At 35.9% G+C, this 15,000-nt stretch overlaps 1 protein-coding gene across 1 annotated transcript in view; it reads right to left on the reverse strand.

Moving 5' to 3' along the window:
- Positions 1-2,668: 2,668 nt before the first annotated feature.
- The window catches only part of LOC149137769 (uncharacterized), a 213,016-nt gene continuing 200,684 nt past the window's right edge, over positions 2,669-15,000 (reverse strand). Inside the window, exons 3-4 of the mRNA XM_089352474.1 lie at positions 4,991-5,271; positions 2,669-2,841 (exon numbers count right to left, since the gene is read on the reverse strand). Coding sequence (XP_089208600.1) covers positions 2,669-2,841; positions 4,991-5,271 — 454 coding nt within the window. The remainder of the gene's footprint in view (positions 2,842-4,990; positions 5,272-15,000) is intronic.

Here is a 15,000-nt window from a genome sequence, read left to right on the forward strand (position 1 = left end):
TGAGGTCGATTTGCCACAGCACGGCAGTGCTTCATTGCCTGAAACAAGTAAAAAAAGGTAATAACATATATATTGTAGGAAAGTGGCAAGTTGGCAGAAATGCTTAGCGGTATTTCGTCTGTCTTTATGTTCTGAGTTCAAATTCCGCCGAGGTCAACTTTGCCTTTCATCCTTTCGGGGTCGATAAATTAAGTATCAGTTGCTTGCGTACTGGGGTCGATCTGATCGACTGGCCCCACTCCCCAAAATTTCGGGCCTTGAGCCTAGAGTAGAAAAGAATATATATATATATATATATGTGTGTGTGTGTGTGTGTGTGTATTGGTTTCAAATTTTGGTACATGGTCAGCAATTTTGGATGAGGAGGTGGAGGGGTGGAAGTCGATTACATCGACCCCAGAACTCAACTGGTACTTATTTTATCGACCCCCGAAAAGATGAAAAGCAAAGTCCTCCCCGGCATCATTTGAACTCAGAACGTAAAGTCGGAAGAAATGCCGCTAAGCATTTTGACCGGCGCGGTAACGAGTCTGCCAGTATGTGTGTGTGTATGTGTATGTGTGCATACAATCATATATATATATATATATATATATATATGTGAGTGCATACATATTTATACACATAACACATACAGAGACATACATACATATACACACATACAGATAATAGTCGTAAGTGTGGCTGAATAAATGTAGAGTTCAGTTGAGTTGTATCTGTGACACTGTCTTACTACCCTTTTCGATTGAGTTCATTTCACGTACTTAACACGTACCCTTCTAACCAGTCTTCCAGTCATGTGTTCCACAGTTTGTCGTGTTAAAATCAGCATTTAAATTGTTTGCCAAACGAACAATCTAAAGGTGGTTCGGTTCCGCAAGGTTAGCTTTCCTTTCGTCACGATCAGAGAAAACAAAAGCTTTCAATGGTGCCTACCCAAAAAGCTTACGAGATACGGTACATTACTTTTAAGTCATCGAGTCAAGATTCAAAGTCATTCAAAAAGTCACTCTTTAATAAACTGAATAAAGCAAAACTATAAAATGATGTTTCGGTCTCGTTCACTACCACCTATCCTTACGTCTCTTCCACGACCTCTTTCTTTCTTTCTTTCTTTCTTTCTTTCTTTCTTTCTTTCTTTCTTCCCTCCTTCCTTTCTTTCTGTCTTTCTTTCTTTCTTTCTTTCTTTCTTCCTTCCTTCTTTCCTTCCTTTCTTTCTTTCTGTGTGTGTGCCGATTTTCTCTTCCTCCGTTTTTCCATTCTTTGAACTTTCCGTCTTTCCGACGAAGGGCTCCGCCCGAAACGTCATACTCTCTCTCTTTCCTTTCCCGAGCGTCCAATAACACTATCCGTATCACGTCCTCACTTTGTTGTTCTTTTGCTATTGTTTTTTGTGTTTTTTTGAACTTATATATATATATATATATATATATATATATATATATATATATATATATATATAAAATATACAAGAATAAGGGCAGGGAATCGTCAATTAATAATAGAATTAATAATTAACAATTTTGCCAAGTAGTTCAGTATGAAAATGTAGAGTTTTTATATATATATATATATATATATATATAATATATGTATATATATATATATGTGTATATATACAGCCTTGGCCAAAAGTATTAGGCCATCCCAACGTTTTGGGGTTCAGCTATCCCAATGTTAATGAAACTCGTGCACATGGTAGATTATGATATATTTCACAATATACATTAATTTTAATAACTGGTTGACCCTTCTTTAGCATCAATTACCACTTTTATACTATACTGTACATATACAACCAATTGTGAATAAGACCAACGTCCAAAATGAACTTATGTTTCCTAGATTATTTCAGAATTTTATGCCAAAATACATTGTAGATACAGTTAATAAACAACAAAATGCATAAAACAAGGAAGTTTAGTAAGTGTGAGAGAGGTCAAATCGTAGCTCATCATGAAGATGGAATGTCTCAAAGGCAAATTGCTCAGAAGATGAAATGTTCTCGATGTGCAGTGCAAACGACTTTCAAGCGCTTCAGAAAGACAATGATGTGAAGACAATGCAAAGAACAGGCAGAAAAAGGTTACATCACCTCGTGATGACAGATCTATCATCCGCCAGTCGCTCAGAAACAGATGAAAAACATCGTCAGAGCTCTGTGCGGACTTCAACAAGGCAAGTACTTCACAAACATCAACCAGAACTGTTGAAGAAGGCTTGTAGAGTACGGTATGAAAGGCTGTAAAGCCAGGAAGAAGCCATGGGTTTCTGAAGCGAATATGGAAAAACGTCTTCAGTGGGCCACAACCCACTCAAATTGGACCAGTGAGCAATAGTCAAAAGTCATATGATCTGATGAAAGTAACTATGAAATAAGATAGTACATGTATTCAATCAACATATAAACTTAATGTAACTGGTTTGTTGCCCAAAATATATAAAAAAGTATCCAACATAAAGCTAATTCTATTTTTCATGTTTTTACTCAGGTTTTCGGTACATCTGGTTCAACTTTCTTGCATCACATAGTTGGGGAAGCAGTTAAGGCTGAATGTCTGGTACCAACCGTAAAACATGGGGGTGGTTCTATCATGGTGTGGGCCTGCATGTCTGTCACAAGACCAGGAGAAATGTTTTTATGTCAGGGAAGGATGAATTCAGCTACCTATGTTTCTATGTTATCGGATGTTTTAGAGCTAGTAATTACTAAATTGCATCCAGGAGTGTCGAAAAACAGCAAAGAATACTCGTCAATGGTTTGACTCACATGGTATTGTTGCCATGGACTGGCCATCTCAAAGTCCCCATCTAAATCCGATCGTATACCTATGGAGAACCCTTGGTGAAGTTATCAGGAACACAACAATTAAAAATAAAGAGCATTTGTACCTAAAGTTGAGAGAAAAATGGAGTAAAATTGCACAAGAAACTAGTTGATTCAATGCCTAACCGTATAAAAGCGGCAACTGATGCTAAACGAGGGCCAACCAGTTATTAAAACTAATGTATATTGTGAAATATACCATAATCTACCATGTGCATGAGTTTCATTAACATTGAGATAGCAGAACCCCAAAACATTGGGCTGGCCTAATACTTTTGGCCAAGGCTGTATATATATCTTTTGGGCGCGAATTTTACACGAGTAGAAGCTTTTTTAAACAATTTTTATCCTGAAAATCACCTGCATAAATTACACAGGTGCGCAAATTACATGGTTTTTTACGGTATATACATGTATATATATACACGTATATATATACACGTATATATATATATATATATATATATATATATATATATATATATATATATATATATATGTATATATATATATGTATGTATGTATGTATATAACGCATACACACACATATATATATATACAAATATACACACACGTATGTATGCAGGCGTGGCTGTGTGGTAAGTAGCTTGCTTCCCAATTACATGGTTCCGGGTTCAGGCCCACTGTGTGGAACCTTGGACAAGTGTCTTCTACTATAGCCAGAGGCGGACCAAAGCCTTGTGAGTGGATTTAGTGGACGGAAACTGATATATATATATATATATATATATATATATATATATATATGGGGGGGGGAGTGGTGGTGGATGTGTGTGTGTGTTTGTGTGTGTGTGTTTGTGTGTGTGTGTGTGTCTGTGTGCGTGCGTGTGTTTGTGTGTGTGTGTGTGTGTGTGCGTGTGTTTGTCCCCCTAACATCGCTTGATAACTGATGTTGGTGTGTTTATGTCCCCGAAAATTAGCGGTTCGGCTAAAGAAACCGATAGAATAAATACTAGGATTACAAAGAATAAGTCCTGGGGTCGATTTGTTCGACTAAAGGGGGTGCTCCAGCTTGGACGCAGTCAAATGACTGAAACAGGTAAAAGAATAAATATATATACACTGATAGAGAGAGGGAAAGAGAAACTTTTTTTCGATATAGCTTTATGCTATAGAAACACGCGCGCGCACACATACATACACAGACACACATGCGCGCATACACACACAGGCATGTACACATATATAAACATATATATAAATATATATATATATATATATATATATATATATATATATATATATATATATATATATATATATATATATATATGCCAAGGTACGAAACTCTCATCCCTTGAGTCACTCTGTTGCTAAATATTAATAAAAAATATATACATCTATACATAAATACATACATATACATACATATCCAGACACACACACACACACACACACACACACACACACACACACACACACATATATAGATAGATAGATAGATAGATAGATAGATAGATAGATAGATAGATAGATAAAGAGAGAGAGAAAGAGAGAGAAAGAGAGAAAGAGAGTGAGAGAAAGAGAGAGCTGTTGATTCACCGAAAAGCGATAAGTTACAGAACTCAATACATAAACTTAGAGCACCCTTTAATGCATGTTAAATGAAAGGTTGGATCTTTGTGGTTATCGTCGAAATCTTAAAAAAAAATTTAACGTATAATATAGATGTAATTTTTGATGCTGGATCTGGATTTGCTGTTCATTCATTCCAGAAAAATTTTACTAATATGTTACAAGTGTGCAAAGTCCGATAATTTTCAAAATTATCAGCCAATCAGAAAACAGCGCGTTTGCTGCCTCTTCCATCATCTATCACAGTAGCGATAAGGTAGGACGGAGGGGGGCACCGGCATGTCAAAACATTAAACTAGCTGCAGTAAACAGTGAAAAATATTAAAATATTCGCTGATGCAACTTTGGCTTTGGGAAATGTTTGGAGGGACTCATCACAATCAAGCCATTGAGCTGATCGTTTACGGTTATCATAAAGGATCCACTTTTCGTCACAAGTGACTATTCGGTCAAGAAAAGGATCATTGGTGTTTCGCAGAAAGCGCATCGAGCACACTTCAAAGCGCTGAACCTTTTGATTTGCATTGAGCTCATGCGGTACCGATTTATCGAGCTTTTTCATCTTACCAATTTTCCGCAGATTGCGTGATGAGACCGTTGCAGTACCGACACCAAGTGACTGAGACATTTCTCTGATATGTTGACGTGGGTTTTGTTCAACAATTGCTTTCAATTGTTCATTGTGAAGATTGCATGACCGTCCTCTACTTTCTTCATCTTCAAGGCTCTCATCACCACTACGGAATTTCTGAAAACACCTTCGTACTGTACGGTTACTAGTGGAACCATCTCCCCATACTCTGTTGATATTGGCAGCAGTTTGGGAGGCGTTGTGCCCAAGCTTGTGACTGACGCAAGAAAAGTAAGCGAAAGTCCTTTTTTGTCATGTTTATAATTAAGGGCGTTTATGCTTCAAGAAAGTTTTCTGTCTGAAATAAGTAGAAAATTATTAAAGAGCATACATCAATTATAAAGTATGTCGAAATTCACTTAAAATATAATTAAAATACTATGATAAAATTGCTCTTCAAAACACAACACTTAGAGCGGCTATTATTTTCGGAACAACCTAAAACAATGTTACTTGAGTAAAATTTAGCTGTTATTTCTGGTATACATTGAACCATTTGTTTTATATTATTGTTTATTGTTGTTGTAGATTAGGATGTTCAGTTTCACATCACCTTTGGCCCACTATCAAAGGCATTCTAAGCATGACCTTCCGAACTGTTTTGGAGGGATGGGTGGTCTATCTAAAACTATATTACCCAATGTGCCACTCCGGTTTTTGTATGGTGTAATGTAGGGTGTAATCTGAGGTGGGGATTTCACTGCTATTTCTAGCTGCTAAATGGTTCCCTTACTGATCCATTGGTTTATTAGTTGATGGCTACCTTAAACGGAGATTTCATCAAGTTAAAAGGTCCTAATTTTGGCACAAAATCAAATATGTATGAAAAGATGATTTGGTTAATTCTAAAGGAATTCTCTTAGAATTAATGCAGTAACATTACAATAGAAATTTGGTTCTGTGCTCTAACGAGGTTTCGGTAATTCAATCAGCATTTTGCCACAAGAGAAATGAAGATGACCAAAACCAATGAAAGACCAAAATCAAAGAAACGGTATTTAATTTCGTCTTTAACTTCCATTCCTTCAAGCGTCGATTAAAATAATTTTCAATTATATATTTGTATATTAAATTAGTTATACTGCATACTACCTAGCCAGCATTTTATTCTATATATAAATAAAATCACTCAATATTTATTTTAAGCAAATATGGTGAGTAGGAACAATACATTAATGCAAAAATATAGGGTAGTTCAATGAGACTACAATATAATAATTTCTAATTCTGGAAGATGTCAGTAATTTTTTGAGGAGAGCTTAGCCAATTAAATCTACGTTACTACTTCCTTGGTATTTTATTTTATTGACCTCAGTAATATTTGAACGTAGAACGTAAAGAGCCAGTGTCGCAGTTCATTTTGTCTTATTCTTTGATGATCCAACGATTCTGTCCGTTCATCGTACTCAGTACAACAATGTAATGAAAGAGTTATCAATACTTGGGAATCTCAGTGTAGATTTCTGCTGGAAACGCCAACCAAATCATATATATGGATATATATGTATACACACACACACACACACACACACACACACACACACACACACACACACACACACACACACACACACACACACATATATATATATATATATACACATACATATATATATATGTATATATATATTTATATGTATGTATATATATATATATATAAACAATATATGAGTATATGCATATATATGTACATGTGTGTATATACCTTCATCCACATGTACACATAGATGCATAACTGGGTACATGACGTGGCAAAGGAACATGGACAAAATGATAAACAAGGTACAACAAACAAGCTAGCCACATAGAAACATCTCCTTCATCAGCTGCCACCATTAAAACACCGGCGTTTCGAAGAATTAAGGCAGTACGCATCGTTGAAATGGTTCTTCCCACGAACACAAATTAAATCATTTTCGTGGAGGATAGTGGCGGACGGAAAACAAGACAGGAAAACGAAACGGTGAATAAGCAAACAAGCAAAAGGCTGTACAGCCAGACGGGAAGTGTGTATGTATTGAACGCTGTGAAGCACGTACAGGAGGGGCAAAGAAGTACGTGCGAGCTTGGTGATTCCAAGAACGAAAAGAAATAGCAGCCGGACACACGTGACCAAGGCTGTGTGAAGAGAAAGAGTAGCAGAGGGGAAAGAAGGGGAGGAAGTAGAATAAAAGTGAGCAGCGAGGGGTAGAGAGAGAGAGAGAGATAGTAGTAGTAATGGTGAGAGGCGAAGGACGAGTAACAAGAGATAGAGAGAGAGAGAGATATATAGTAGTGACAGGTAGAGGCGAAGAATGAGAGGGGAGATAGAAATACAGATAGAGAGAGTCGCGTTAGAAAAATAGTTAAAACTTACTGTATATAGGTTAACGCGTGCGTTCTGTCGTGATACAAACAATATATGAGTATATGCATATATATGTACATGTGTGTACATATATGTATATATATATATATATATATATATATATATATATATATATATATATATATATATATATATATATATATATATATATATATATATATATATATATATATATATATACTAGCTGTTGGACTCGGCGTTGCTCGTGTTTTCCGTGTTGAGGTTAAGCCCACCTCTGACTTGGTATTGAAATTTTCTACGTTTTCGTGCCTATTATATGTTGAAATATTAAATCTGATTCAGCAGCGATTTTACTCGGTTAACGCTTTCGATATTCTCCTACATACTGGACCGTCTGAAATCGCTGTCAAACTCTTGGGTGTACCTCGACCCGTTGAGAGTGATGTTTGTTTATTTCTTTCCCCTTAATACCACCTTCTATACAAAATCGATCAGCGTGTCCAATCTCAGCAAACTCCGAAGAAAAGTGTTAAGGTTATGTCATAAAATAGAATCCATATGACCATTTGAATGAAAATATCCCATTGACTTTTAAATCCCAATACATGACATGAATAATCGATGTTTCATAATTCGAAGTGCTTAATTTTACTCATGGATCAATTTTCTTCAAAATCAGTTCTTTATTTTATTGTGAGTGAATTTTGACGATTTCTACCTTTCACCAATTTAATTTTAATTCTACTACATGACTCCGATCTTAAACTTTACCTAAATGTCAAATTTCATCAAAATCGGATGAATTCTGTAAACTCTTGATATTTTATCAAAAAAAAAAAAAAAAACTCTCTTACCCCTATAATCAATCTTTAAATATTTTAATCTCATAAAATATTAATCCTATGGGTAATTGCATACAGCATAAAATATTAATCCTATGAGTAATTGCATGCAAAAAGCCTATTGATTTCTTAAAATCCCCCGATCACGTACAATTATCGACTTTTTGTCAACTCTTCATGCTGACATCAGCTAATGGACATGAACTGTAATCATTTGTAAAATTTCTACAAAATCGATAAGAACGTCTCTAAGGAAATGCTTATTTGCATTTGTGCCCATTTCAAGCCCCTTTTGAATTAAATAAACACCTTTACCTTCTCCCCCACTACAAAATTTACCTAGATCTCAGATTCCATTAAAATCGGATGAACAATATAAAAGTTACGTCCAAAAATAAAATCCCGATGGGTATTTGCACGCAAAAAAAACTGTTGATTTTATAAAACCACTGCTCAGGCGCAACTTTTTGTCAACGACATATACTGACATCAACTCACTGCCTCGCTCACTCATCTATTTTCATCAAAATCGGACAAAAAATGCAGAAGCTGCTGAAAAATAACATCGTTATGGGAATTTCCATTCAAACGCCCGATTCAGCTCACAAAAATTGATGCCAACTAAACATTATCGAGTTTTCAAAAAATTCCGGCTTTATTTGAACTTCAGGGCATGTGATCTAACAATGTGCCAAAGAACCATTAAAATAAGTTAGACGTTGTGGGAGGAGTTAGAGTAACCCCAAACACACAGACAGACAGAGAGACAGACAGAGAGACAGACACCATTACACCATTACATATATATATATATAGATGTGTGTGTGTGTGTGTATACATATACATATATGTATGTATGTATGTATGTATGTATGTATGTATGTATATATATATATATATATATATATATATGTGTGTGTGTGTGTGTGTGTGTGTGTGACAGTTTCGAGATGAGGTATACAGCTGGAAATTTTACAACAGATTCTGTTCATACATCGCACTTAGTACTACAATGTAATGAAACAGTTATCGATACTTGGGAATCTCAGTGCAGTTGTTCGATCTTCTGGAAATGCTAACCAAATCTTTCTTTATTCCTCACGCGCACTGTTTTGGAAAAGAAGGTCACATTAGATAATGTGGTCATGCACACAGTGCGCCTATAAAAATCACGAGATGGTGGACATGGCTGGAGCATCTTACATCAACTATACCAACTACTACTACTACTACTACTACTACACACCACCGCCACTACGACGATGACGTCAACGATGACCACCACCACCACCACTACTTGTGGTAAGTAGCAACTACGACAATCTCTGGATTAAAAAGAAGTACAAACAGCCGTCACTTGTGAACGAGTATGGATTTATAGGAGAGACACCATGCTTTCGCAGATATTTTAGGTTCTTATATAAGCCGCTTCAGCCTTCACCTAGTGAAACATCGAGGATATAACAGGAGTGGGGAGAGAAGGCTGCGCTAGCTGGCACTTGGCTGGTACTTATCAAATCTGAGTAGATTGGAAACAATGTGAAATGAAGAGCTTGAATCAAAACAAGGATGCAAAGCAGCGACCAGTCTGGGGGAAAGAAATCCACGAAAGAAATGGTCAAAATCTGAACACTTTAACTAATTGGCCATGTGTCTTTACCTTTTTGGAATTGTAAATCCTTAAATTTAGGGTATGACATGTTTTGACACAGCTGTTTTGGCGCAGCTAATTTGGCGTCACTGATTTGATGATGACTTATTTGTCATCAGACGTTTTAATGTTTCTTTTCCTCTCACCCTTCCGTTTCCCATCTTTCTTGGCCTCCCCTCTCTCTTTGTTTACTCATATGAGCCTATTTGTCTTTATGTGTATGAGGAGAGGGAAAGTCTTTATGTCAATTGTGTTTAATTAATAAATTGTAATTTCTCTCTCTCTCTCTCTCTCTCTCTCTCTCTCTCTCTCTCTCTCTCTCGCTTTGTATATGTATATTTCTTTGCGTGTATGCGTGAGTGCGTGTGCCAAAAAGTACTGTCACCAAAACAGGTTTCATGCCCAGAGAGCTGTGACGAATCGGTAGCGGCCGAACAGATGCGGTCAATCGTCTCTTTCTGTTAAATCTCCTCATTTCACACACGCGCACACACACACACAACTACATGCACACACATTGAGTAAACGACTGACGCTCAACTATGATGCTGTTATTTCCTGTTCTGTTTTTAGTTGCTCTACAGCAAATTAAAAAGGCGGAATTCTGGTGTAAACATCCCGTATAACTCCTCATAACTTATTTCATTTTTGGAATTTTCAGAAAATTTTTGTGAATTTGTATTCTACACGTGGGAATTCATACGATTATGAAGAAAGTAATACTCTCCCAGCACTAAATCCTAAATGTTTTATTCCTTTACGAATTTTTTTTTATAAGATTTTAAAATACGGACAGTCCAAAATTTTGCTTAAATCCCGGCAGTGGACCACCTTTCGGTACATCATCATTCCATTAAATGTGTTTATGAAGAGAAAAAAATTGAAAAACATCAACACACGGCAGAGTGGCAAGAAACGAGGACAGTTTTAGGTGGTCGTGGGATGTGCTAAAAACAACAGTTAAATCACCCTTAAATCACACACACACAAAAAATTGCATAATCGTATGAATTCGCGTGTGTAGAACACAAATTCACAAAAATTTTCTGATACAAAGAAAAAATAGAAAAGTTATGAGCGGTTATATGGGGGTGCTTAAACCAGAAATCTCACCATTAAAAGTTCTATCAAAATTGAATTACTTTTCCACAGGTCATAGAGCAAGAACATCAGTAAACCTGATCATAGATGCAATGCACAAATACCTTGATCACACCATAGAACAGCAGCTGCAGAAACAACGTCATTGACATGATATTAATTGCTCTGTAGAAGTATCTTGACCCTATTATATATTTCTTATGTTCTGCTCTCAGTTATATCGACTCCCTTCTAATTAAGATCCTTTGTCATGATTTCGAGTCTCTTAACGCGATACCACTTTGGCAGCTGTTTCGTCATGGATGACAGCTAAGTAGTTCTGTACATGGTGCCGCGAACGTCGGACGTGATGGCGCAAACTTCTCTAATCAAAATCCGTAACTGGTTTATTTTTGAGTAATAAATAAGAGAAACACCCTTTATCTACCAACGTAGCATTATTCAAACCGGATTACGAAATATATCTTACATCAAGCAAGAGGAATCTGACTTGTACCATTTTAACTGAAATTGATAACAACAAAACTAACATTAATACTAACAAAGTAGTACTACGATACCCATAAATCGTGTAAGACAGTGTAAGCACTCCTCTCGGGGAAATTAAATAAAACGAAAGAAGAAAAATGGAAATGGATCTCCATCGGTTTCGAAGATGAATTTTCAGTTGTTCAATCAACTGAGCTACATACTCATTGAACTGGCTTATAAGTTACTGACTATTTTCCAGAAAGGTATACTCTCAGCATATTTTTCGTGGGTAGATTCAGCATGACACAGGGTATGTGATAAGGCTTGCCGAGGCTATGGTAAATGATGTTTGGTCAAGGTGCCACATATTGAATCCAAACCTCCTGACAGTGAAGCGAACTTCTTAACTATTGGATCATACTGCATCTACGTACTTCCATGCATGCATGCTTATATGAATACATACATACATACACATATGTGTATATGTATATATATATATATATATATATATATATATATATTATTATAGATTATATATGTATATTGTTATGTCTCAAGCTACTGCTATCTAGCACATTCTGATGATCTCTACTCAACCGCTACACAACTGCAACTCGACTGCTACTCAACACTCCTACCACGGCCAGACTACCTCTATTTATATGTCTTGAGAGATCCCATTTCTTCGCCTGGGGGCGTCGACACAACACACACACACACACACACACACACACACACACACACATATATATATATATATATATATATATATATATATATATATATACATATATATATATATATATATATATATATATATATATATATATATATATATATTGGTACAGGCGTGGCTGTGTGGTAAGAACCTTACTTCTCAATCACATGGTTCCGGGTACAGCCCCATTGCGCAGCATCTTGAGCAAGTGGCTTCTACTATAGCCTCAGCCGACCAAAGCCTTGTGAATGAATTTGGTAGACGGAAACAGAAGCCCATCTTATATATGTATATCTATATATCTGTGTGTGTGTGTGTGTGTGCGTGTGTGTGTGTGTGTGTGTGTGTGTGTGTGTGTGTGTGATTTTTCCCCACCACTGCTTGACAACCAGTGTTGGTGCATTTATGTCCTCGTAGTATTTCGGCAAAAGAGACCCATAGAATGAGTAGCAGGCTTAAAAAATAGTTTCCGATGAAGGGATATATAAAATATCCTGGAAACAGCTGTAAGACCTTCTATTTATAAATGTTCTGAAATCTTTCACTCACAGCCTCGGATTTTTATCTCATTCTGTTAATTTATATATATACTAGCAGTATAACCCGACGTTGTCTGGGTGTGACTTATTACGCCATCTACGATAAGTCTTGCTAGGTGAAAATCAACTAAAAAAGAAAGCCTTACAACGAAAAACCCTTATGATGTAAATATGTTCATAATTCAAAAGACGATGAAATTAATAGGGAAAGTCTGAAGACTGTTTTGCGTAACATTATTAAGCGTACGTAAATTTCATCCGTGTAATTGGCTATGGTTGAGACTATAACAGAAGACACTTGCGCAAGGTGTCACACAGTAGGACTGAACACGGAACCATATGGTTGGGAAACTAACTACTTACCGCACAGCCACGCTTACAAATCTTATTCTATTTTTTAAAAAGATTTCTCTGTAGAGAAAGGATAAGCACCCATGGCCTTTGCAGACCCTTGGATATTGCCCAGAGGAAGAAACTACGACTCGTGATTGCCGCATGCAGGCAATAATACATTAATAAAATGAGTTAATTTATCAGAACAACATAGATGTGGCTTGATTCATGCAATAGAGTAGATTCCATTGAGTCACTTTTCAGGATAAAATGGATCTAATAGAGAGGGGAGGTGGTGAATTTTCACGAAGAAAATTAATTTAGATATGAGATTATGCTTTAATTTCGAAATGAAATTAAATTTATTTGAATTTTATTTGAATTTTTTTACGATTAATAATTTAATAACACACGATGTAGGAGTGGTTTAAATATATTAATTCGCAACACAAATTGCAGTGCAAAGTAAACAGGTTAGAAACGTTTATAAATATTATTTTAATACTGGTTTATTTTACTTATAGCTAAAATAGAGTTTGTTGATATTGTTTAACTCGAGGTCAGCCCTGATCCAGAAGACTTGTCAAAAATGATACAACCGTGGCCATTTCTTCATTTTGTATGAGACATTTTTTTCATCTTTTATCTTTTACTTGTTTCACTCATTAGACTGCGGTCATGCTGGGGCACTGCCTTGAGGATTTATAGTCTAACGGATCGATTCCAATGCTTATGTTTTGTAAAGCCTGGTAATTATTGTGTCGGTATCTTTTGCCGAATCGCTAGGGGTTGTAAACACGTCAACACCATTTCTAAAGAGGTGGTAGGACACACACATGCCCCCCCCCACACGCCCCCCACACAAACACACACACACACACACACAGACACACACACTCACAAACACATACACACACAATTAGGTTTGTCAAAGTCCTTTCGATACCATCCGCGGTCTCATCTACTTCAGTGCGTCTGTTTATTATTGACATAAAAAACCGCCCCGAAGTTCAACTAACCGTGTTTCAACACACGAGACTACATAAAAAATCTTGCAAACCAAATACAAAACTGAATCTTAAATTATGTACACTGAAAATTCCATCTGTAAGTGGAACAGTAAAAACATGCAAAGAATTGACTAAAATTCAATATATAACTTTTTATTATCGTTTGTTGTTCGTTAGATATCAACTATTCTTCATAAAAATACTTCAAAGAATTAAAATAAAACTAAGAAACTATACAAACACAGGCAGGCAATGGCACACAAACACACATTTAAGCACGTGACTGTAGGTTTCAAACAAATCTATTGCTTGATCAACAGGCGTAAACGTTAATCTAAAATCAATGAGTTGAAAACATCTGTGCACAAATAAATTGAAATTCTATTACCAGACATAGGTACTACTCGTAATATATAAGGCACTTAACAATGTCATAGTACCAATTTTGAGAGGGCGGGCTTCAAAAGACCAATCTCTCACGTTACGTATATAAGTCTCTCTTTTCCTCTCTCGCTTTCTCGCTGAGCGTACATGCTTGTGTAAAGAGAGAAAGAGAGATCATAGAATGAAAGAGAAATGCACAACCAGATAGACAGACATAGATAGATAAGGAGATTGATAAAGACGTACATATATACACATGATCCCTCTCTCTTTTCATATATATATATATATATATATATATATATATATATATATATATATATATATATATATATATATATATATATATATATATACAAATATATACACTCACACATGCAAACACAGAGTGTGTCCGTAAAGTTATGGTGGGATTTCAAAACTATTTATTGATGTAACGTGCAACACTGCACATTTCAAATATATGTCGAATAAGAGACCAACTAATAAAGTTTACGTACAGTTTATTGCAGTTTGATGTGGCTTCCATTTGTTGGCCTACACACATTTAATTGGTACGCCAGTC

Source organism: Octopus bimaculoides, chromosome 1, assembly GCF_046866305.1.
Source record: "Octopus bimaculoides isolate indiv1 chromosome 1, ASM4686630v1, whole genome shotgun sequence".
In the NCBI taxonomy this organism is placed as follows: domain Eukaryota; kingdom Metazoa; phylum Mollusca; class Cephalopoda; order Octopoda; family Octopodidae; genus Octopus; species Octopus bimaculoides.